Genomic DNA, 26,082 nt, shown 5'->3' on the forward strand with positions numbered 1-26,082 from the left:
GTCAGCTGGGCAATGTGGCTCACACCTGTAGTTCCAGCATTTTGGGAGGCTGAGGCGGGTGGATCACGAGGTCAGGAGTTCGAGACCAGCCTGACCAATATGGTGAAACCCCGTCTTTAGTAAAAATACAAAAATTAGCCAGGCGTGGTGGCACGCACCTGTAATCCCAGCTACTCAGGAGGCTGAGGCAGGAGAATGGCTGAACCTAGGAGGCAGAGGGTGCAGTGAGCCGAGATCGCACCATTGCACTCCAACCTGGGAGACGGAGCGAGACTCCATCTCAAAAAAAAAAAAAAAAAAAAAAAAAAAAAAAAGAAAAAAGACAGTACAGTCGAGGCAGTTAATATGTGTAAGTTAAAGTCATGAGTCACAAGGCCAGATGTAGTGGCTCATGCCCGTAAGCCCAGCACTTTGGGAGGGCCAGGGCAGGAACATGGCTTGAGCCCAGGAGTTCGAGACCAGCCTGGGCAATGTGACAGTACCCCCATCTCTATATAAAAATAAAATAAATAAAGTCATGAGTTTTCCAGTTTTACTCTTGCTGCTGATTGCTCGGTCAGTGAAAATAGTACATAACTCCAGAAGCAGAGCTTTCTACCTTTGAAATACCCTAAATGATTCTCCTTTAGCCTTTAGATTTAGCATCTGAATTGTTAAAGGACTAAGCAGAGATTATTCAATGAATAAGTCTTCTATAAACAGGGAGTTTGCAATGATAAGGATAGTTTTAAATCAGGCTCCTGATGTTTTTTCTTAAGGCTGTGCACATAGAAACCACTTCTGTTAGAAATAATGAATGGTAACAGCTACCAGGAGCAAGACCACAAATAAGTTTGAAGCTTTAGTCTAAATTACAACTAGGTTACAATTATTTATGTTCCGTTCAGAGATGATAAAAATATTCTCTCCTTCTAAACTGAGAAACATATTGTACAAAATATTTATTATTTAACTATAGCTATGCTTATGAACTATAACAGTTCATTTTACCCTAAAATCCATTTCTGGCCCTTCTTAAATTCTGGATTCATCACTGGATTATTTTCAAATTGAAGGACGTATATTATACTTGTTGACATTTTGTCTAAGATCAAGTGAAGGCTTATATTAGACAACTAGTTCACCAAAATGTTGGAGCACCAGTATTAATGATTTTGTATTATAGAGAAAAAACATTTAAGTTAAATCCAGTGCAAGTTGTCAGCTACTCAATTTCTAAAACTCACAATGACAGATACAAAGTGCCTGCGGGTGTCTGAGCCAGATTTACAAGTAAGAAAATTAAGCTTACTAATTTTGCCATTTTTGGGGGGAGTGTTTCTGTAGTGAAAACACTATCAAGAATCACAAACCAAGCATTTTAAGTGTATGAAATAAAAACAGCCTGTTTTTGGCAACCTCTGTATTTATCACGGGTATAAAATGAGGCTGTGGAATGAAAAAAATCAAATATGGATTTCTGGCTCCAAAGAGAAGAGGTAACCACACCATAACCATCTCCGAAATGAATAAAACACCTGCTGTAGAAATGTCAGCACAATCCTTTCTAATTAAATGACTTTCTAAACACTCTGCACATCATTGAGAATTCACCAGCACCTTGTTAGCCCTCGGGACACACTCCAACATACCTTCACAAAAGGCTCTTCGTCAGGTCTGGCACAATAGAAAATCTGGATGTCCAAGGGTAATCTTCGGCCTCTCATTGTGAGCAGTGAGAAGTGTGGCTCTCTCTCTAATTAGGAACACGTTTTCTCTCTACTCTGCTTCCACAGCACAGCTACTTACAGCCACACTGCGCTACGACTGTATTCTCAGTATCTAGTTTCCTGCATGATTGAGTTTCTGTTTCCCTTAGGAGAAGGTTCAACATTTCTACAGGAACACACCCAAATTTGGATTTAAAGCAAACACACTTCCTGCCAGGCATCGCTGTGAGACTGTAAAATGACACGTTCACCTTTGAAACGGTAGTTTCCCAACACTGATAAAACTCCATTGTTGTTTTCTTTTCCTTCTTAGACTTTTCTTCTAATCTCCTCCAGTGAACCTAGCGTTTCTAGTCCTGCCTTTTCAGGGTTTCTCTCCCCTCCCCCAGCACGTTCTTTAAGGCTAAAGCTCCGTTTAAAGTGGTGTGCATGTTCCCTGGTTTCAGCCTGAATCTCAAAGGAAGGATGAAAAGGAGCCTTCACCGGAGGTAGGTTTCATTACAGTTAGAATAAACGGCATTTCAGTTCAATACCATGTCATATTTATTGGTGGGAGGGACTTAAAAGAATGGGAGAAAACCTAGTTTACATGAGGCTGTGAGAGATGTCATCTTACATGCAGTTTTATAAAAGAGTTGGCAAAGTAATACTTACATTTTTACATTTTAGAATGAGTCTGAATGACTAATAGTAGGCATGGTGAGTCCTCCCCTACACTTCAGATCAGATGTCAGGAGGTTAGAAAGAAATACAGATCACCACTGGATCAATTTTCAGTGATCTTTCGGTGACTCTTCCAGATCTGAAGTGGCCTTTCAGTCTTGGGCACAGCTGTGAGGATCAGGGTGCTATTGTATGGCTCACACTGCGGGTCAGTTTTAAAGAAGGCTCTGGCAGATACTTACAGACACGTCCCAGGCCAGCAGAACTGACTCTCAATGCAACATCATGGGTACAACCTGGGGCAGAATCCCAGCAAGACAACACTCTCCTCTGGGTCCTTGGCACTTCAGGACAGCAGACATTTATCGAGTACTTCCTATATGATGGTGGGCACCAGGTGCTTTGCCAGGCACAGGGACATAAAGCAGCTCATAGTCTCCAGCAAGTGAGGAGACAGTAGAGAGACAATTCCAAATAAATGGAGGCCATTCCATGTGATTGTAAAAGGAGAATAAAATCTCAGGACCCCAAACTCACCACAACAAAGGGAAAAGTTAAGCTTGGAAACTGAGCAACACACACAAAAACCATCTTTACTTTTGTTTCTAAACAGCTGTCTCCCCAGGTGGTCTCCCTCACCTGAACAACGTAAACTGACAGCTTATTTTCACGTCTGAACAACAGGAGACTAGAAATTGTCCTACTGCCCACCCCCAGACCAATGCATACTGGACTTCTTCCTCTACTGTTTATATTATGTAAAATGCAGATTTACTGAGCATAAAACATACATAATTGAGGGTTCCTGTACCCTCTCCTTTGAACATGCAACATGTGGAGTCAGTGCACACTAATCAAAGCCTCACAAGAATGTAACTATTATTTCTCATTTTTTCTACCCTCCTTTTTTTCTTTTCTCCTTCCCCTCCAGCCCACTTTTCCCCCTTTAAATACTGAAGCCCTCAAAACCCTTTTCAGAAAAGGTACAGGCCACAGATCCTACTGTGGTGTGTGTCTCTTTTTCCTTCCCCAACCAGATGCATCCTCAACCTTAGCAAAATATATCTCTGTATTGATTGAGATCTGTCTCAGACATCCTTTTTAGTTTATAGGATACAGATGCAGCAGAGGCTCAAAGGAGGTGGGGGCAACTTAGGGGGTTGTGAGATAGCTTATTCACAGAGGAGACGGTGCTTTGAAAGCAAGGATGGGGTGTGAGAAGATGTTCCAGGGACAGGATATGGCATGAATGCAGAGATGGATTCTGGGTTCACATTGGCTGAAGGAGAGAGGGCAAGGAAAGCAGAGGTGAGGAAGGTAGATGAGACAGGAAAAGGAGTGAGAGTGGAGAAAATGAAGAACCTTGATGCCATGAAGGAGCTTAGAACTTACCCTACAGGTCAGTGTTTCCAAAACATGACTGTTCCTCAGAATTATCGAGCTTTGAAAAATACAGATTCCAAGATTCTTCCTCCAGACCTACTGAATTTATTCTCTAGTAATAAAGATCTAGGATTTAGTTTCTAAAAATCCCCAGGTAGTTATTCTAATGACTGAACAGATGGGTAAGAATCAGCAGAGTCAATGAGGAGGGCACTGAAGGTTTTAAGCACAGAGTATCTAAGCTTGCTTGTATATTTAAATGACAAGTTAGCCCCATAATTTATATGTAAGATCTTTCAGTATGATGAAGGAAATGTCAGAAATTATTAAATAGTGCTGGAAAAAAATCTGACGATTAAAAATATCATCTATCATACATCAAAAAATCAACTACAGATTGAGTACAGAGTTTAAATTAATGTTGCACAGTCACTTATACATAAAAGCACTAGAATAAAAAACAAACAAGCAAAATTAACAAATAGCAAAATAGAAAAAACTGTCAAAAACATAAAAGACAAATAATAAATATCTTTAATGTTAAAAAGCTCAAAGAATGTGAAGAAACTCTCAAGACTCCTTTAGAAAAAACTGGTAAATAAAATGAGCACGCACCATAAAGAACACACACAAGGCCGGGCACGGTGGCTCAAGCCTGTAATCCCAGCACTTTGGGAGGCCGAGGCGGGTGGATCACGAGGTCGAGAGATCGAGACCATCCTGGTCAACATGGTGAAACCCCTTCTCTACTAAAAAAATAAAAAATAAAAAAATTAGCTGGGCATGGTGGCTCGTGCCAGTAATCCCAGCTACTCAGGAGGCTGAGGCAGGAGAATTGCCTGAACCCAGGAGGCGGAGGTTGTGGTGAGCCGAGATCGCGCCATTGCACTCCAGCCTGGGTAACAAGAGCGAAACTCCGTCTCAAAAAAAAAAAAAAAAGAACACACACAAATGGTGAATATACATTTATTTGCGCTCTATACTCAATAGTAATCAGTAAAATAAAAATTAAATTTCAAGATATAATTTCTCAGCTTCCAAATAGCAAACAGTTTTAGAAAGAAGCAATAGCAACAGTAATTTCTATTGGCAGAAGAACAATGAGCAGGATATTCTGCACATTGTTGGCAAGTTAACTGGGCATTATATAAAAAATTAGGAGCCTTAAAAAGTTAGTATCATGTAATTTCACTTCCAGAAAACTAAGGAAATAATAAGGGCCGCCGATCATCTCATCCTTGTGAAAAGCCTGAACCAATGCAATGATTAGGTTACCTAAAGTGGGGAATTGTAAAATAAATATAATAGAGATTAAAAATACTATGCAACAATTAAAAATGAGGCTTTTTACACAAAAGATGAAATACCTAGAATACATTTAACCAATGAGGTGAAAGACTTCGACAAGAACTATGAAACACTGCGAAATAAATCACAGATGACACAAATGAAAAAACCTTCTATGCTCATGAATTGGAAGAATCAATATTGTTAAAATGGGCATACTGCACAAAATAATTACAGATTCAATGCTATTCCTATCAAACTACCAACATCATTTTTCACAGAACTAGATAATACTATTTTATTTTATTTTATTTTTGAGACAGAGTTTCGCTCTTGTTACCCAGGCTGGAGTGCAATGGCGTGATCTCGGCTCACCGCAACCTCCACCTCCTGGGTTCAGGCAATTCTCCTGCCTCAGCCTCCTGCATAGCTGGGATTACAGGCACGTGGCACCATGCCCAGCTAATTTTTTGTATTTTTAGTAGAGACGGGGTTTCACCATGTTGACCAGGATGGTCTCGATCTCTTGACCTCATGATCCACCCGCCTCGGCCTCCCAAAGCGCCGGGATCACAGGCATGAGCCACCGTGCCCAGCCTACTAACTATTTTAAAATTTATATGAAACCAAGAAAGACCCCAAATAGCCAAAGCAATCCTAAGCAAAAAGAACAAAGCCAGTGGCTTCACATTACTGAACTTCAAACTACCCTATATGGCTATAGTAATCAAAACAGCGTGGTACTGGTACAAAAACAGACATATAACCCATGGAACAGAATAGAGAACCCAGAAATAAAGCCACACACCTACAGCCATCTGATCTTCAATAAAGTCAACAAAAATAAGCAATGAGGAAAGGACTCCCTATTCAATAAATGGTGCTGGGGAAGCTGGCTAGCCATAAGCAGAATAATAAAACTGGACCCATATCTTTCACCACATATAGACCCAAGACAGATTAAAGATTTAAATGTAAGACCTCACACTATAAGAATCCTAGAAGAAACCCTAGGAAAAACCATTCTGGACATCAACCTTGGGAAAGAATTTATGACTAAGTCCTCTAGAGCAACATGACAAAAACACAAACTGCCAAGTGGGTCTTAATTAAACTAAAAAGCTTCTGCACAAGCAAAACAAACTATCAGCAGAGTAAACAGACGCATTACAGAATTGAAGAAAATACTTGCAAACTATGCATCTGACAAAGGTCTGATATCCAGAAACTTTAAGAAACTTAATTCAACAAGCAAAAAACCCCAAACAAACCCATTAAATAACAGGCAAACGTCATGAACGGACACTTTTCAAAAGAAGACATGCATGCAGCCAACAAATAAATTAAAAATTGCTCCACATCTCTAATCCTCAGAGAAATGCAAATCAAAACCACAACGAGATACCATCTCTCATCAATCACAATGGTTACTATTAAAAATTCAAAAAACAACAGATGCTGGTGAGGCTGAGGAGAAAACATAACACTTATACACTGTTGGTGGGAATATAAATTAGCTCAGCCACTGTGGAAAGCAGTTTGGAGATTTCTCAAAAAAATTAAAGTAGAACTACCATTCAACCCAGCAATCTCATTACTGGGTATATAACCAAAAGAAAACAAATTGTTCTACCAAAAAGACACACATGCCTGCAGTGCTATTCACTGCAGTGTTATTCACAATAGCAAAGACATGGAATCAACCTAGGTGCCCATCAGTGGTGGACTGAATAATGAGAACATGGTACATATACACCACGGAATACTATGCAGCTATAAAAAAGAAATCATCTTCTTTGCAGCAACGTGGATGTAGGTGAAGGCCATTATCCTAAGCAGATTAATATAGGACCAAATGCTGCATGTTCTCACTTATAAGTAGTATCTCAACATTAAGTACACATGGACATAAAGATGGCAGCAATAGACACTGGTGACTACTATGGGAGTGAAAGGGAGGGGGAATAGGGTTGAAAAACCATTGGGTACTATGCTCAGTACCTAGGTAGTAGAATTGTTTGTACCTCAAACCTTAGAATCACGCAATATACTCATGCAACAAACTAGCACGTGTACTGGATCTAAAATAAAAGTTGAAAGAATATTAAAGAAATAAAACACAGCTAAATAAGATAGAAATGAGGCTCTTAAAAGTCTTTAATAATATGATACAATTCTTACAATATGTCAGGTGAGAAAAGTCAGATACAAAACAGTATTTACATCATAATCCAATTGTGTAAAAATGAAATAACAAGACTCACACTTGACCACCACATAGAAAATGCTCTTAAAAATAGAAAAAAAAAAGTTGTATAGAAATTTTAAGTTGTGTAAGATATTATTTAAATATTTTTTGCCAGGTGCGGTGGCTCACACCTGTAATACCAGCACTTTGGGAGGCCAAGGTGGGTGGATCATTTGAAGTCAGGAGTTTGAGACGAGCATGGCCCACACAGTAAAAACCTTGTCTCTACTAAAAATACAAAAAAAAAAAAAAAAAATGAGCCAGGTGTGGTGATGGGTGCCTGTAATCCCAGCTACTTGGAAGGCTGAGGCATGAGAATCACTTGAATTCAGGAGGTGGAGGTTGCAATGAGCTGAGATCATGCCACAGCACTCCAGCCTGGGTGACAGAGTGAGACCCTGTCTCAAAAAAAAAAAAAAAAAAAAAGTTTTCTCCATTGTACTTTTCTGTCATTTTAAAATATCCTGTAATACATAGGTATTACTTTTATAAAGTGAGGAAATGAGGTTTATTTATGGATTTTGCACATGGGAGGATGGACTGGTGGCTGGGCTGAGTCTGGAGGTGCCCTTGGGAGTCTGAGGGAAGGGTGCAGGGAGCCTGATGAGGGCAGTGGTGGTGGAGGGAGCAGAGGTCCCTGCTCCGCTTAAGATCAGAATCAACAAGATTATCCCTCAAGATAACTGACTAGCTATGATGATGAAAGAGAAGAATCTAGAATGTTATCTAGGTTTCTGGCATGGGCATCAGTAATCAAGATGCAGATATGTGAAGAGAAGCAAGTTTTGGGGAAAGATAAATTATTTTGGACATACTGAGGATTAGAGATCTGTTAGCTTCCAAGGCAGTGCAAGATTCTCCTTTCCCATCCACCATGGGGAACAACACTGTGACACTGGCTTGGCTTCAGGTAATGCTAATGAGCTGAACTTGCTCCTGCACAGGAGGAAGTATAGCCAGCAATTTTCTCCTCATTGCACTTTTGGACTCTGTCTTCCACGTGGAGAGAAAGCAGGAATAAGGTGGCCTGCACCATCTCATCACCTCTCTCCAGCGATCTTTTCTTTCCTCGTGTCATGAGCATTGGCAAAGGCACTATGAGCTTGGGGCAGGCCAACCCATTGCTTCCTTCTTCTCCATCCCTCCCTCTCTTCTTCCACTACAGGTGTGGAGACTGTCTTGCAGAAGGACTTGCCTTCTCTTTCATTCCTCTTTGAGGCCGGGTGCAAGAGGGCCTGGGGCAGACTGCTCAACCCATCTCCCCAGCTAGAGATGTTGAACTAGAACTCTCTTGCTCTGCACACCTCTTTAGTGCCTTTCCCCCTAGTGTTGGTACGTGTAACCTCTTCTCCTACTGGAAGACTTGAGACTCCTGTCTAAGATGAGAGGAAACAGGCAGAATAGGCCTTAAGAAAACTGCTTTAGCTCTAGATATTCAGGCTGTCCTAGTCAGGTAAATATTGTATCTTCCCTTCAGTCTAAACCTTCTTTCCAGAACTCTGCATTGGGGTGAAAGGCTATAGCCTCAGTTCGAAGATGCACCCTTTCTGGTTTTGTTTCCTCTGTGCTTACATTTCATGCAGGCCTCCTAGCCAAGGTTGACTAAGAGAAGACAGGACTTGATATTCTTGAGTCCCTTGGCCAGAACACCAGTATCACCCATCTTTGCCTCACAGAGACTTCTAGCAGGGCCTGTGGAACATCTATACCCTCTAGAGTAGTAGCTTGGGAGAAAAAGGCATGTGGAGAGGCAGGTGCAGGATCAGCACTATGGGCCACAAGAGCAGATGAACTCATCTAAAGAAAATCTAACAAATGAGAAGAGAGCTGAGAACAAGCTTCTAGGGAATACAAAAAAAAAAAAAAAAAAAAAAAAAAAAAAAAAAAAAAAAAAAAAAAAGAAGAAGAAGTCATACTGCCCAAAGACAAGGGGAAAAACAGATTGCCTCCCCCGCTGCAAATTATATTAAAAAACCAAGGGGCAGGCATGGTGGCTCACACCTATAAACTCAGCACTTTGGGAGGCTGAGGCAGGAGGACTGCTTGAGCCCTGGAGCTCAAGACCAGCCTGGCCTACATAGGGAGACCTAATCTCTACAACAAATAAATAAATTAGCTGGGCATAGTGGTGTGCACCTGTAGTCTCAGCCACTCAGGAGGCTGAGCTGGGAGGATCACTTGAGCCCAGGAGGTTGAGGCTGCAGTAAGCTGTGATGGTGCCAATACACTCCAGCCTGGGCAACAGGGAAACACCCTGTTGAAACAAAAGAAAGAGGAGGAGAGGAGAGGGCATGGGAGAGGAAGGGAGGGAGGGGTAGGGGAGGGGAGAGGAGAAGAGAAAAAGAAAAGAAAGGAAAAGAAAAAAGAAAAGAAAAGAAAAGAAAAGCAAGCAAGCAGGCCAAAGAAGGCGAAGCCTAATAGATAGGCTTAAGTATCTTCAAACAATGGTCTCCAACAAGCAACTTACGCACTATAGGGAGACAAACATGTAAACAAGTATACTGCTGAGCAACATCCTAAATAGCTATGACCAATGGACTATGGGAGGATATAAGTAAGTTTGCCTGAAAGCATCACAGAATTGAAAAATGAGCTGAACGTTGAAGGATGATAAGAATTCACCATGGAAAGGTCTGTGTGTGCACAGGCACACATTTGGGCCAGGAGGAAGTGAATGAGAAAAGGAAGAGTGAGTGCAAATGCAGTGAAAGGTCCTGAATTCCTAAAGGGATCAGACCCAAGGGGCAGGCCTCCTCATTCTTGGTCATTCCAATCTGACAAGTTTCCAGCCTTGGAAGAATCAACTATCCCCCTGATAAATCTAATACCAGGCTGGGAGTGCTGCTGGAGAGAAATAACCTCACTTCGCTCTCTGATGCTGCTATAAATGCATGAGTCAGGCAGTCATCCTGCTGTGGTTTCTCACTTAGCTTTTCTCCTTGTCTCCACAGTTGCTATTTCGTATCTTCTCCATATTCCTCTAATACCTGCTGTCCTTTCCTTCTGCTTCAGAGAAAACAGAAACCATCAGATGAGAAATGCTGTGATTTACCACCACAGAATCTACATTTTCCTTGTATATATCCCATTCTTCTTTTCTTCTATCCAATCACCTAAGACCAATCCTGCTCCAGCCCCAAAATTCTGTATGGATTTTCAGGGACCTATTCTCCTGATTATTCCCTCCTTCATTTTCTATCTTCCAGACCTTCTATTCTATCATCCTGTCTGATCTCCTTTAAAATGTTAAAGTCTCTCTCACAAGAGGGAAAACCCTCAACCTCACTTTTTCCAGTTTAGTTACTGTATTACCTGATGTTTTTCTCCAAAACCAAATTTGAGTTTGTTGCTCACATTTACTAGCTCCACTTACCCCCTACACATTCTTTGTACCACTGAAATCTGAATTTTGACCCAGTCACTGTACTGAACCTGCTTTTGTGAAAGTCACCAGCTATCTCCCTGCTTTTAAGTCCAAAAGGCCTGAGTTCTTACCTTTTGGTTCCTCTGCAGCGTTAGTTATTTCTGACCAAAAACTCTCTTCTTGAAGCATTCCCTTCTGTTGGCTTCTGAGATAGGACTTTCCTTTCCTTTTCTCCCCATTCCCTGGCTGCTACTCCGTGCGCTCTACTTTCTTTGGCCCTTTATGGCTGGTGTCCTTTAAGGGTCTCTTCTGAGCCATGTTTTCTTCCCACAGTACATACTTTCCTGGGATGACTGGACCTCATCTACACCCATAATTTCAATTCTGCTCATGATTTCCAAAAGTGTATCTTCAGATATTTTTCCTAAGTTCATTCTGAATTGCCTCTTGGACATTCCACAGGTACCTCAAACTCAGACTGAAAGCAGAACACGGGGCCTTTGCCCTCGCTATGCTCCTTATCTCAGGAGGAGGCAGGTACCACTATCACTCCAGTTCCCACTCTAAACAACAAGAAATCAATCTCAACGTCTTCCTTACGCTTCACATCTAATTACTCACAAAGTCCTGTGTATTTCGCCTTTTTTCTACCTTACTAAGGCACTCAGTTTTCTCTGTCCTCACTACCACTCTTTCAGCAAGCATTGCATCTCAGTGTTCATTACTGCAAGAGCCTCCTACTGTGTCTTCAAGCCTCAAGTGTTGTCCAACTCTCATCTATTGAACATTTGGCAGCCAAACTGAGCTCTCTAAAATGCATGCCTGTGTGTATCCTCCGTGTTCAGAACGGCCTTCCTACTGCCCTTGGGAAAGTGGCTAACCTCCCACACATGGTCATTAGGTCCTTCGTGTTCTGCCCAGCATACCTCTCCAACTTCAGCTCTTGCCACTCCCTCACTTATACTCTGTGCTCCCGGCACACGAATTTTTGTTAGTTCATCAAATGCCTCATGCTCTCTTTTTCTCCCCTGGGTTATTCCTCTGCATAGACTTTTCTACCTGACCAGACTTGTCCCATGTTCTACTCCCAACCCAGCTATGCATACTCTTACTTCTGATCTCAGCTCAGATCACTCCTTCTGGGAATCTTCCCTGATTCCCCTGGCTTGGTTCCTGTAACTGACTACATGATCCTACTGGACTTGGCACCTCACCAATAATGGCAATTATTTCATTATACTGTAATCACTTATCTATACTACTCGATGTGAAAGTCTACTTGTAACATCCAGTGTGCCTCTAGCAAGGAAAGGGCTTAATAAGTACTCAGAAGAAAATGACCAAGAGTGTTTCAGGCCAAGTTAAGGAGCCTGAATTTTATCTAGCAGGGAAAGAAGACCCAGCAGCAGTTTTTAAACGGTGGGGTGGGGGGGAGCTGTAAACCCCATCAGGTCAGGGAATATCACTGTGTTTACCACTGCATCCCAAGCACCGATCATGGCATCTGGCACTTGGTAGACATTCAAATATTTGTTGAATGAATAGATAAATGAATAAAGTCTCACTAGAAAGATGGCTTTAGCTAAGATAGAAAGGATAGACTGAAATGAGAAGGACTAAAGTGGTGACATGAGTTAGTGAGATGCGGCAAACATAAAGGAAATAAAGCAGGATCCATGAGGAAGGAATTATAGAAGCTGAATTTATGAGACATTCCTAAGAATGAACTGAAAAAAAAAAAACTTCTGGCTAGTCATATAAAGGAAAGGGAAAGAGCTGATGATGCAAACCTTTCTAGTTTGGGTGATACGGGACTGATGTAACCACTAAGCAAAATGAAGAATATATCGTGGGCAAAACAGTCCTGAGGAAAGCTGTGTTGAGTTGAAGATGATCCTGGACTCTCAGGTGAATATGCCTCGTTGGCAACTGGGTTAACCATATAGGAGGTAAAGGGGGTTGGGACAGCAGATAAAGACCTAAGAATGGCCAACACTCAGGTGGTCACTGAGAACAGAAGTCCACTAAGGGAGATGGAGGAGAACAAGAACAGAAATCTCAGAGAGGAAAACATTTAAGGGGTACAGCAAGGGAAAAGAGTAGAAAGAAATGGTCAGAAGTGAGGTGAAGCTGGAGCATGGTGCTGTGCAAGCTGGGCGGCAAACAGCTGGGAAATTGGAGACTATGAATATAAACCAGTTTTTTTCAAGCAGTTTGATGGTGATAGAAAGGAGGGGGGATATGGAAGAACCTGGAAAAAGAGTAAAGATGGAGAGACGTTTTCTTCCTCTAAAAAAATAAACCCTTATCATAACTTGGTGAAAAAGGAGGTAGTAGGAAGGAGAGAGGAATGACATTAAAAAAAAAAAAAAAGTTATACTGGATAAAACAAGTGAGGCACAAGAGAAACCCTTATACTGAGCCAAAAATGAGGGGTGCAGTAACAGCAAAAGGAAGAAATGGAGAAGAAGAAAGATGGGGAAATCTTTTCCAATGGCTTCTTCATTGTAAAATGAAAGAAAAGCCAACCTCTGGGATTCATGGAAGGTAAAGTGAGTTAAAACAGCTTAAGCATTTCCTTACCTCTAACACTAGAAGTAAGGAAATGGAGGGCACCAGAGGTATGTAAAAGCCTTTCTAATCATGGGTAAGGACACAGATGAATTCAGAACCATGTATTTGTAATGGCACCATTCTCCTTCATGGAGAGATTATCTCCAGCAATGCTTGGCTGCCTAGGAGCAAAAAACTGCGAGGATGGGTTCATTCAGGATTGCAGGCAGCCTAGATGGGTGCAGTGGATGGGAGAGGGGTGGAGGAACTCAGGAATCCTGGTAAGGGTGTGCTTGAATTAATTTACCACCTGTCTAAGCTGGGAAAGAACAAATGCTAAGTGGGGTTCAAGGGAGCAGCAGTAACAGGAAGCAGGGGTAGACTTGTTTTTCCTGATCTCATCTCCCAACTTCTCAGTACTGCAAGCTTATTAAGTGTTGATAGCTTATGTTATCCATCATGATATTTCCAGGGCCCTCCCCTAAAGTACTTGATACAAGCTTGTCTGAGTGGATGAAGAAAACTGAGGTCTGGCAAATTACAGCTTTTGTATTCGTCCGTTTTCACACTGCTATAAAGATGCTACCTGAAACTGGGTAATTTACAAACAAAAGAGGTTTAATCGACTCACAGCTTTGTATGGCTGGGGAGGCCTTGGGAAACTTACAATCATGGCAGAAGGCAACGGAGAACTAAAGCACCTTCTTCACAAGGCGGCAGGAGAGTGAGCGCAGGGGAAACTGCCACTTTTAAAACCATCAGATCTCATGAGAACTCCCTTACTATCATAAAAACAGCATGGGGGAACTGCCCCTATGATCCAATCACCTCTTACCAGGTGCCTCCCTTGAAACGTGGGGACTGGGGACATGGAGTCAAACTATGTCAGTTTGTCAGCCAAAGCCAGTCCACCACCTGTTTTTGTATGACACTTGAGGTAAGAAAGATCTTACAGTTTTTAAGTGATTCCATAAAAATTGATAACAATATTTTGTGACACATAATAACTATGTGAAATAAAACACAGTCATGTTCATTCCTTTACATACTATGCTTGCTTCTGTTCTATAATGGCAGCTATGAGTACTTGCAACAGGAATTGTGTGGCCTACAAAGCCAAATATATTTATTATTGTGGCTTTTATAAAAAATAAATGTGCTAAGCTCTAAACTAAAGCACAGAGCTATGGGTGAGAATATAAGTGAATCCGTCTAGTGTGGTCAGAATGAACTGTGTGCCTGTGTGCATGGTGGTGGTGGTGTTTTTTTCCAAAGGAGGAATGAAGTTATTTTCCTCTGTGATTTCATAGGTGCACAGGGACTCTAGTTTCTTACCAGCCTGTTACTGGGAATCAATGTGAGACTGCTTACTGCACCTTAGGAACTATGACAGTTGGACCCTGCCCAAGTGCTCACCTCCCAGCTCTTGGTTGTTGGCTCACTGAAGAAGTTGTCGATCATGTTCAGTTCTTCCTTCTCCACCACCACAAAGCCTTGCTCTTTGGCATCTTTCCCATAGACATCAGGAGACCACTGAACAAAGAATGTGTATAAATGATCCACCCTGAAAAACACATTTGTGACAGATGTTAACACCAAGTCTGCTCTTGGCAGGTGCTAGTGTGGACTTGAGTAGATAAATCATTTTTTCCCTGCTTGGGAGTCCATTTTATTAATTGGAAAATTTCCCACTATCAAGATTATCTCCACAAGTAGCCTTCCATATGCAAAATTAAGAGCCAATAAATACAGTAAAAGTCCATAGGCACTGCAAAACTGTCTTTCCATCTGAGGAAAAGATCAAGAGATGGAATATAAAACTGAAAAACTAATGAAATACTTATACCAAATTTTTTTTCTCATTGACTCTTCATTTATTGGATACTGTGTTCAGTGAGGACAAAATGTTAATCTCAAGCTTTGGCTAGGAACAAAGATAAATAATACTACAATGGGTCTTTATGGAGATCAAAGTACTATTACATTGTAATTGTAATAAAGCATCTTTAGTGTCAGGAATAATACTAGCTACTATTTTAATATTAGAAAGAAATGTAATTTTATTGACACAGGAATGTTCTTTGCTCACAGCTTCTCTGCTCTCTTATACATATTTACTGATGAAGGTTCCAAAGCATCTCTCTCTCCAGGCTTAATCAATAGAAATATGGCTAGTTCCTGGGAAGAGAATGAGAGCTATGAAAATTGCAGCAACTGAAATATGCTCCAAGGTTCCTAGTGTAACTATCACAACAGGAGAAAAGGCGATGAGTATAATCAAATTATTATTATTATTTTTTTCTTTTTTGAGACAGAGTCTTATTCTGTCACCCAGGCTGGAGTGCAAAGGCACAATATCAGCTCACTGCCACCTCTGCCTCCCAGGTTCAAGCAATTCTTGGCCTCAGCCTCCCGAGTAGCTGGGATTACAGGTGCCTGTCACCACACCTGGCTAATTTTTTGTATCTTTAGTAGAGACAGGGTTTCACCATGTTGGCCAGGTTGGTCTTGAACTCTTGACCTCGTGATCCAACTGCCTCAGCCTCCCAAAGTGCTGGGATTACAGGCGTGAGCCACTGTGCCCGGCTTAATCAAGTGATTCTTAAAGTATCTTCTAATCACTAAATGATAATTCAAATTTGAGGCTACTGTTTGGGACAATGTTAACCTATAATTTTAAAAATTTATAATTACATAAAATTGTAACAATATTAATAGGACTAAAACAAAAACAGAAATACCACCAAAATTCTGACATCCCAACAGATCAAGCCATTTTTAAGGTTTCCAAATTCCTGTCTGTTCTTGTCCACATGTGTACATAGTTTATACAGATTTCTTTTCATTGCAATCAGAGCCAAAACATAATTGTTGTATTTAACATTATATAATATACTTTTACCATGTTGCTAGTCCTGCAGTCATGTTTAAGTTACATTTCATGAAATTAATAAACCACAATTAGCTTGTATTTCTATGTTGTCAGGATATTTAGTTTGTATTTCTTTTATTGTATAAATGATGTGACAGTAAATATCCATACAGTGTATGCCTTTTACCATGGTTTGAATTATCTCAAGATTAGTTCCCAGAAAAGGATTGCTGTGCCAAAGGGCATGATTTTATAGCTTGTAATTCATCCTGCCAAACAGCTCTTGAAAGGCTGACTAGTTTGCTCTGACATCAGCATTGCAGTTTGTGTCTTAAGTTTCATAACAACCTTGCTTATCCTTTTTTGTTAAAAGGAGTTTATATAAAGTTTTACCTGACTCTGTCTGCATTCCTTTGAGTGGTAGGGGTTTGAATATTTTTAATATTTTCTTCCTGGTTGAAGTTTTTCTTTTGTGAACTGGCTTTTGTGATCAATGTTTTTCTTTTTTTCAATTTGTAGGAGTCTTTACGTGAGTTGAGCATTAACAACTATTAATTGTGTTTCCAAGCTTTTGTTTCCCTTTTTACATTGATCATGTCTTTTTCCCCCACAGTACAGACTTACCAATTTTCTTATACTTTAAAGGTGTATTTCTTTATAGAGTTCTCCTTCAAAACATGGACTGTTGTCACCTAAAACAAGGTGTGTATCTGTGTATATGACAGGTTACCATTTCTATTAAAAAAGTAAATACAGATATTATGATTGTACTTGGGTATGATGGTTATGTTTCAACTTGGTGTGGCCATCCATGATACCCAGCTTTTGCTCAAACACCAGCTTGATGTTGCTATTTAGGTATTTTAAGATGTGATTAACATTTATATCAGTAGACTCTGAGTAACCAGATTACCCTGCAAAATGTGTGTGGGCCTCATCCAATCAGACAAAGGCCTTAAGAGAAGATAACGGAGGTCTCCTAAGGAAGAAGGATTCTACCTTTAGACTTTCTTCAGACTTGATACTGCAATACCCACTCTTTTCCCACTCTCCAGTCTGACAGCCTGGCCTGAAAATCTCAGACTTGTCAGCCCTAACCATCCCACGAGCCAATTCTTCAATGTACAGCTCTGTGTATAATACACACATTTTGGTTCTGTTTCTCTGGAGAACCTTGACTAATGTTGTACAATGGACTACTCTGAAAGGCTATAAACGACACAGATCAAAGTGGTTACTTCTAGGAAATGGAATGGGGTTAAAGGAAGACATCTGATATTGTATATCTAACTTTCTTTAAATTATTTTAATATTTGGAATAGGTAGTACATTTATAAGACTCAAACACCAAAATTATATTTTAAAAGGCATATAAGAAGTTTCCTTCTTACTCTCATCCCTGTCTACCCCAAGCCCCTAGGTAATCACTTTATTCACTTCTTACATTTGTAGTATTATTTATGTAGATATAAATATGAACGTATATTTTTTAATCTTATTATTCTCTATCTTGCTTTTTTCCATTAACAATATATCTTAGATAGCTTTCCACACTAGTATCACTAGTATATAGACAGCTTCCTCCTTCTTTATTTTACAGCTTACACAGTACTTTACTAACTGGATTTACCATAGTTTATGTAACTATTCTCTGGATTGTTTCCAAGAGTGTACCATAATGAACAATGCTATGACGAATTAAATTTGAATGTGAGTCATTTCATACGTGTACAGGTAAAGCCACAGGAAACATTCTCAGAAGTGGGATTGTGTTGTGAGAGGAACAACTCACTTGTCATTTTCATATATATACCTCACATTCTTCTGTATAAGGATTATATTATTTTTGTCCTCCCATCAGCTCTCTCTCTCTCTCTCTCTCTCTCTCTCGAATCTCTGAACAATTTTTGCCATGTAGAATGAACTCCCCTATTAAAAATTAACTTCGAGAATGTGAAATATATCACCACTCCAGAGAGGTTTGATAAATATACAATTATAAATCTCTTAGTTTTTTTAATACTTGAAAATCCAGTCCATGCTAAATATATATTTTGAAGTAGAGTTGAGAATCAACTATGCTTCACTATGACTTTTGGAAAAGGAAACATATATTACGTGCATAGCCACACTGGATAAAATGTATGGGCATAAGTTGGTTCCTAATAAGTTTCTGTCCAGCTAACTTGAGAGAAAAAGGCATGTAGTCCCTAATGTCTGAGAACCAGCCTGGTACGGTCAGCCAGGCCTTGGTGTTGCTAAGGGCTGGCTTAGCATTCACAGCTATGCCCGATGTTTTCCTATTTACCATAATTTTCCAGAACATCAACACTAAATAAGGCCATTCTATGACCATGCCAAATCACATAAAAACAAAACAACTCTGCAATTAGAGCTGAACACAAACAAAAACACGAACACTGTCCTGCCACAAAAATGAACAAATGTCCCCCTAATTTGGGTAATGAGAGTGACTGTGCTTCCTTCTCAATTACAGCATTAGTCTTTCTTCCTTCTAGATAGGATTTAATAAAATACCCAATCTTAAAATTACCTCTATTTCCTGACGGCATCCCATTTAGAGCAAGGCCCTGCTTCCTTGAGTCCTCCTGCAAATCACCTAACACAAACCTAAATCCTACACCTCCTTTCTAGCATCCTCTTACTGAGGTGACCCACGGTTCCCTATGGTATGTGTTCTCCCTTACTGCAACATGTCAACCCGATTTACTCAATTACAGGTGTGTTCCTGTTGGTCTTTGTCTAGAGAGCATTGTTTCCCTTGACTTCCTGGGCACCCACTGTATGCCAATGACCCTGCCTTCATGAAGCCTACCTTCTGAAATGTTAGAGCTGGACACTGGATGGCATTTAATTCAGCTAACTTTCCTTAGATATCAGAGAATGAGGGCTCTGAATGAAAACGTCAGGATCATAGCCAGGACTAGATCTCCTGAGGTGGCAATCACCATTCTATCACACTAAGAAGTCCTCCTCTCATTCCACAGCGGTTTCTGAACCATTTCCCAGTTAATTTTCTAGTTATAACAGAAGACACATTTTTATCACTTTTTGGACCCACTTTCCATTAGGCATGGCTCACTTTTCCTCTAACATTTTACTCTCTTTTGGGGAAGTCTTTGTATAAGCACAGACATGGAGTGAAGAGGAAACGTTCTGAGAAATACTGAGTTCATGCAATCAAATATTCTTGTGCAAGACTGCAAGGGAATGAGAAATCAATCAGATTTAGAGTTAAGCTTTCATTTCTTCTTACACATTGCAAGAAATTGTAAAGTGTGAAAAGTGCAGGTCAGTTAAGATTACAGGGAGAGACACTATCTTAGCAATTGTCCCTCATTTCCCTTTCTGGTGACAAAAACATCAGGTTTCTCAGGGACATGCTTTGTATTGTCCTGTTTAATTATGCAGATGTAAGTAGGACTTACTAATCTGAAGAGAGGTATGATTGAGTATACCTGTTTGAGTTTACCTGTTTGATGAAGATCACTCATTCCTACAACCCATTGGGAATGTGGATGGAGTAGTAGTCCAGAGAGAAGGAAGATTTATGTAAAGTCTGCAGGATTTCCTGAGGAGGAATCAAATGCCTAATACCACCTCTTCTGAAGTTCAATATTATTAGAGCTTCTCTGATGAACTGGGTGGTTTTAATGTAGATGAGTCCACAGAAAAAAGACCACATCCCTTTCTCCATTCCACTGTTACTGAAGGGAAACTCTCCAAGGGGTTGGAGAAGTGATCGGGTTTTGCCATAACCATTTTGGGAGCAGACAAATTGAGGCATGATGTGCTACTGATTCTGAAACTTGGATCAAGCCCCCTGCCACTGCTGGCATGTTATGGAAGGAAATGACTGCATATGCATTTGTGTGAGTTTCTTAGGTTTAACAAGAAGATGTGCGATGGAGTGTAGTGGGGTGTCAATTTTGGCATAAAGCATTCTTACCTGCTGGTGCCATTTTCTCTAGAAGAAATATCTCAGCCTAGGGCAGGAATCTGGGGTGACCAGGTAAGGGGACATATCCCAAGCCTATTCTTTTAGAACTGCTGGGTTTTCTGTGAGTAGAAAATCTAGGCTCTGGGTTTGCTTCTTCCCAGACTGGACTATTTTGCAGCAGCCACGGCCAGCCTTTTAAACCGAGTAAGCACTGGGCTTCTTGGGACTTAACATTAGAGGAAGGTCTCTAGAGAAGGGGAAAAAGCACTCTCAAAATGTCACACAATAGAGGCTTAAAGTTGTAAACACTTAACATTAAGCAGAAAAGCAACCTTACATTTTAACCAATGCTGGTAAAATACACCATCTACCCTAAAAAGAAAAGCTGTGATTTCCTGCCTCAAGGAACTTACATTGCATAATAACTCTCCAAGGCATGATTACTGTGCCAAATTTAAAGTTAAGGAAATTGAGAGCCAGGAAGACTAAATAATGTGCCCAAGCACCCCATCCCCAGAAACGTTCCCGTAATTCTAAGCTGGTTTCCCAACTACCGCTTTTTTTTTTTTTTTTTTTAAACAAATCCTAAGTCCAAGGATGCAGGAATATTTCTGGGTCTGTCCACTGTCAGAGATCTCATGTCACAGTATGAACCAATTACTTTCTTGGCTTTGGGTTTTGTTAATAAATCTAAAGGAGTATTAATGAGATGTCCCGGGTGGCCCTTAGGGCACATGCAGCCCAGTCCATGTAATTCCTGCTCCTGTACCTTCTACTGATGAGGCACTCAGCACCAGCGGGGCCAGCCTGTCACTGCTGTGCTCTGTGTTTGGGGAGCGAGAAGGGGAAACCGACCCGAATGCCTCCCCAGTTGCTCAGGTGGTAGGCTCTGTCTCTGCAGTCAACGGAGTCACCCCAACCTTGGGCAGCCTCAGGGGAGGTGAGATGGGAGACCTCAAAGGTACATCTGCAATGGGGCACTCTGCTGGGAACTGCTTGGTCTTCTTTCCTCTGAGTTGTCTGGGGCACTGGCAGACTCCAAATTCCTTTAACGGTAGCCTCTGTATAATAACCCCTCATTCTCTCACATAGACAGGGCCCTCATGCTATGCCTCTGAGGGAAAAGGAGGAGGAATGAAGAAGGGACATGGCCTGTCCCACAGGAGAACATTAAGATGCATGTGGAAGCAATCTGCTTAAGTTCGGAGTCCTCTGGAGCCCATGTACAAGGAGTCAATGTCCCTCTTCCCAGCTCTCCTGCTCAATTCTCTGTTTTTGTTTATGCTATTTTTACAATTTACTTCGGGGAGAGGATATGACTTCATCTTTTTTCCTTCTAGATTAGGGTTGCCTTGTTTATTTAACCTAATTATTGAAATTTTTTTTCATTCACTTGGTTTTCCTGGTGGGTCAGTTCCCAGAACTCAACTCTGCCCTCTGGAAACAGACCTCAAGTTCTAAAATTCCCCTTCTGATCCCTCTGCCTTCCATCTCACCCACGTCTTTCTTCTGGCTATACCAGCTCTGCTCCCACCCTGACCTCTCCTCCTCTCTCCCCAGCCTTCAGCCTCTCCTGGGCTCATAGACTTTAGGATCTCTCTTTCAGGCTCACCCTCACCAGTGCCCTCTAGAGGCAGGCCTACAGCAGTGATCCTTCTGTACCACCCCTTCCAAACTCTTTCCCACAGAAACAAACAATCATCTTTCCAGCTCTTCTCCTGGGATGATGAATGTAGCTAGGTTTGCTTATTTGGGCTTAATGGGTCCACTACAAAGGCAGCTAACCTTGGCTAGGAAAAACCCTCTCTTGGTGCAGCTCCATACTCACCTGTAGCTGTTTTTCTTTCCTACTCTACACAGTACCTATTTAACCTCTGTTTTCTCAAGGTCACCCCACTCTCCGACCTGCCCCCTCTCGGAATGGAAGATTCTCTACTGTACTGTTCTTAAAATGGGTTCCCTCTGTCATCTCTCTTAGCACTCCTTTTCTTCAAAAGGAGTAACTGCATTTTAACTTGTTTTAACCCTCTTCTCTATACTTTTGATGGTCACACTCCATGGTTAATTTCCTCAATTATTTCCAACCCCCACCACCTTGCAACCTTTCCAGCCCCCTATCTTCTTCATCTGGATCCATAAGTCCCATGCCTGTAATCCCAGCACTTTGTGAAGCCGAGGTGGGAAGACTGCTTGAGGCCAGGAGTTTGAGATAAGCTTGGCCTCAAGCAGTCTTGATCCCATCTCTACTAAAAATACAAAAATTAGCCAGACATAGTGGTGCACACCTGTAATCCCAGCTATCTGGAGGCTGAGGCAAGAATTTCTTGAACCCAGGAGGTGGAGCTGTAGTCTGCCAAGATCACACCAGTGCACTTCAGCCTGGGCGACAGAACGAGACTCTGTCTCCAAAAGATAAAAATAAAGAAATAATTTTAAAGTATTTTTGCAGTCTACCCATCTGACAAAGGGCTGACATCCAGAATTTACAAAGAACTAAAGCAGATCTACAAGAAAGAAACAAACAAGCCCATTCAAAAGTGGGTGAAGGATATGAACAGACACTTTACAAAAGAAGACATACAGGAGGCCAACAAACATATGAAAAAATGCTCATCACCATTGGTCATTAGAGAAATGCAAATCAAAACCACACTGAGATACCATCTCACACCAGTTAGAATGGTGATCATTAAAAAATCTGGAGACAACAGAGGCTGGAGAGGATGTGGAGAAATAGGAACACTTTTACACTGCTGGTGGGAGTGTAAATTAGTGCAACCATTGTGGAAAACAGTGTGGCAATTCCTTAAGGACCTAAAAATAGAAATTCCATTTGACCCAGCAATCCCATTACTGGGTATATATCCAAAGGATTATAAATCATTCTACTATAAAGACACATGCACACGAATGTTCATTGCAGCACTGTTTACAATAGCAAAGACCTGGAACGAACCCAAATGCCCATCGATGATAGACTGGACAGGGAAAATGTGGTACATATACACCATGGAATATTACACAGCCATCAAAAACGATGAGTTTGTGTCCTTTGTAGGGACATGGATGAACCTGGAAACCATCATTCTCAGCAAACTGACACAAGAGCAGAAAAGCAAACACCGCATGTTCTCACTCACAGGCGGGTGTTGAACAATGAGAATACATGGACACAGTGAGGGGAGCACTACACACTGCGGTCTGTTGGGGGGAAATGGGGGAAGGTTGGGGTGTGTGGAAGTGGGGAGAGATAACATGGGGAGAAATGACAGATATAGGTGAAGGTGAGGAAGGTAGCAAATCACACTGCCATGTGTGTACCTATGCAATAATCCTGCATGTTCTTCACATGTACCCCAAAACCTAAAATGTAATTTAAAAAAAGATAATGAAAAAAATAAATAAATAAAATAAAAACACAAGAAAAGAAAAAAAAATTATCTGGATGTTATTTCTTTCCAAAGTCCTTCCCACACCTCACTTTCCCTTTAGAGTGTATTGATGACATCTGGGCTGGCAGATTTCCCCAATTCCTTTTCATTCCTAAATTCTTCTGTTTTTGTATATATATGCCCTTTGTGAAATCGAACCTGGCTCAGGTATTTTCTGGAAGGTGGCAGAGTTTTAAAATTCTGTTCTTTCCCTCTCCACTTCAGTGACGCTGATCTTCTCAAAGATCACCCACTGTGAACATCAGCGGTATCTCAGTCATCACCCGACTTAACCTTGGCAGGTCTGGCAGTGGCTTTTTGGAAGCTCTTTGCAACTCACCCTGTGGTTTGGAAGAACCACTGAGCTGCTCTGGGCTTCCATGACCTCAAGATACTATGCAGGGCTGATGGATGAGCCAACACAACTACCAATAATTACAGTCACCTTGGCTGCTACCTGCTGCTGACACAGTGGCTGTGTGGTAACACCCATCAACAGAGAACTGGGTCAAGTACTGGGTCCCAAGAAACCACAAATATTTAAGGAGGAAGCAGAGAGGTAAAATCGAGCTCACAGAATGCAAACCTGAGCACTTCACCACAACTGCCTGTAATATTTTTCCAATGTCTCCCCATAGGTTTTGGAATAAATCTGAACTCTTTGGGGCTGGTTGCGACCTTAGCTTTGTACCACTCTTCAAAATGCAGCCAGCGTCCATTCTGGCTCTTTGCTCACACTACTGCTTTCTTTTTCTTTTTCTTTTTTATTAAGACTCACGGCAAAGTAAGCCCAGTGGAGAAGTTCTAAGGCTGGGGTTGGGGAAGACTTCCCAGGGGCCATGGTTAAACCACATGTTGAGGGAGGCAGAAGAGTCCATTATAGGAGAAGGGAGAAGCAGCATTGTACTGGAGGGAATCCATGCAAAGGTATGGCACTGAAGCGCAGGGGGAGGCTGCGGTGAGATCAGAGCGGATGTGGCAGAGAAAAAGGAGGACATTGTTATCAGGTCACCGGTGACTTCTGACAAAGGATTCTGCAACAGGGACAGAGATGCAGAACACTCAGGCCCTGCCTCAGGGTGCTTGGGTGGTGGAGAGTAAACCAAAAAAACTCCCAGCACAGTGCCAAGAAAAAGGCTGAGGGACATCGAAGCTGGGATGTTGGTGTTGAGCAGGGACTCAAGAGGCAGGGAAGGAATTCCTGACAGGAGGAATAAAGGAACAAGACCTATCCTTTGCTTAATGGAAAGGCAGGAGATGAGGAGAAAGAAGACAGTGCATGTGGGTCACCAGGTCACAGGAAGTCCCAGGCATAAGATAAAATACTTGGACCTCAGCCTGTGGCCACTGTTTCCTGAAGTGTGGCGGGGCAGTCCCAGTGACTTCACAGGGTATGCAGAAGAACATATTTTAATACTTATATTTGTACTTAAAGGATAGTAAAAATTAGAACAACTAGCATATTTTTTTTTCTGATTTCACAGATATGGCTACTCAGGAGAAGAGTAAGTAAAAAAAGAAAATTACGACTTAAGTCCTTTAAAGACAACCATTAAGTAAACAGTAGTACAGATGGTAGGTAGATCTAGGGATATTTGTGAGGAAGGGGATGTGTGTGAATAGCTGAAGCTGCCATAGGCAGCCACAGGCATGAGGAGGCAACATGTTCATAGCTTTAGCAGGAAGAGACATGGGCACATCTGTGATTGAGGACTGCTGTGGTGCCAAGCAGAGAAGGCCAGGAAGAGACAGAATCAACTAGAAATAAAGGCTTTGTTCCTATAGCTACAGTGGTGATCCAGGCAGGAGATGGTCAGGGCCAGACCCCAGGTATGGCAGAGGGGATGGGAAGAAACCTGCCATACACGCTCTGCCAGGCACAAAATCAACACATCTAAAAGCTGGCACTCAGGCTTTGTTTAGGTTTTCTGTTTAATTATAAATTTGGCCTTAATCAGATTTCCTCACATGCCTCAAAGGTCTCTTTATCTTCAATACCAGGCTCCTTTAGGGATTTATCCCAAAGGAGACACAATATTCAAATTACAAATCCCTGTTTAGCAGATAGAATTGCCATCTCTCAAGAAGAAATTCAAAGGAGGTAAATGATAGTTCATTGGAAGGCAGCAACTAACTAAGGCAACAAAGCACTGCAGATTGAAGGAGAGGTATTAGCAGCGGCAGCAGCAACTAATTTTCATTTAATATATGGGCATGCTCATTTATTCTCATTACGATCATTCCTATTTAATGCATGAAGAAACAGATGCTTATACAGATTAAGTCACCCAAGGTCACACAGCATTTTAGGGGTGGACCTGGGATGAACATGAGGTCAGTTCATGGTCTTAAACAATACGCTTTACTATTGCCTTTAGGAAATATTTTCCTAAGGTAGGAGATGAGGAGAAATATTTTCCTAAAGGAAATAGTAAAAAGTCACTTCTACTATCCTGGTTTTGCTAGTTCATAAAAGCCTGTCACTCCCGAAGCTGCAGGGCTTAAGGATTGAAAACTTGATGAAAAATTGAAGAGTTGATGCTTGAAACAAACCATATTTCTATTTACCATTTACGCCTTAGGTGTATGGACTTCAGGTATAATTACAATC

General features: G+C 41.3%; 1 protein-coding gene across 7 annotated transcripts in view; it reads right to left on the reverse strand.

Moving 5' to 3' along the window:
* Positions 1-26,082, reverse strand: part of NCOA7 (nuclear receptor coactivator 7) — a 172,098-nt gene that overhangs the window by 10,836 nt on the left and 135,180 nt on the right. For 6 of the 7 annotated variants that reach the window (XM_074397511.1, XM_074397512.1, XM_003932388.4 and 3 more), the window contains one exon: positions 14,624-14,771. In XM_074397511.1, coding sequence (XP_074253612.1) covers positions 14,624-14,771 — 148 coding nt within the window. Of the gene's footprint in view, positions 1-1,631; positions 4,176-14,623; positions 14,772-26,082 lie in introns of those variants that run through there. The other variant, XM_010342966.3, reaches the window with a different exon arrangement.

Source organism: Saimiri boliviensis, chromosome 4 (assembly GCF_048565385.1).
Source record: "Saimiri boliviensis isolate mSaiBol1 chromosome 4, mSaiBol1.pri, whole genome shotgun sequence".
Lineage (NCBI taxonomy): Eukaryota > Metazoa > Chordata > Mammalia > Primates > Cebidae > Saimiri > Saimiri boliviensis.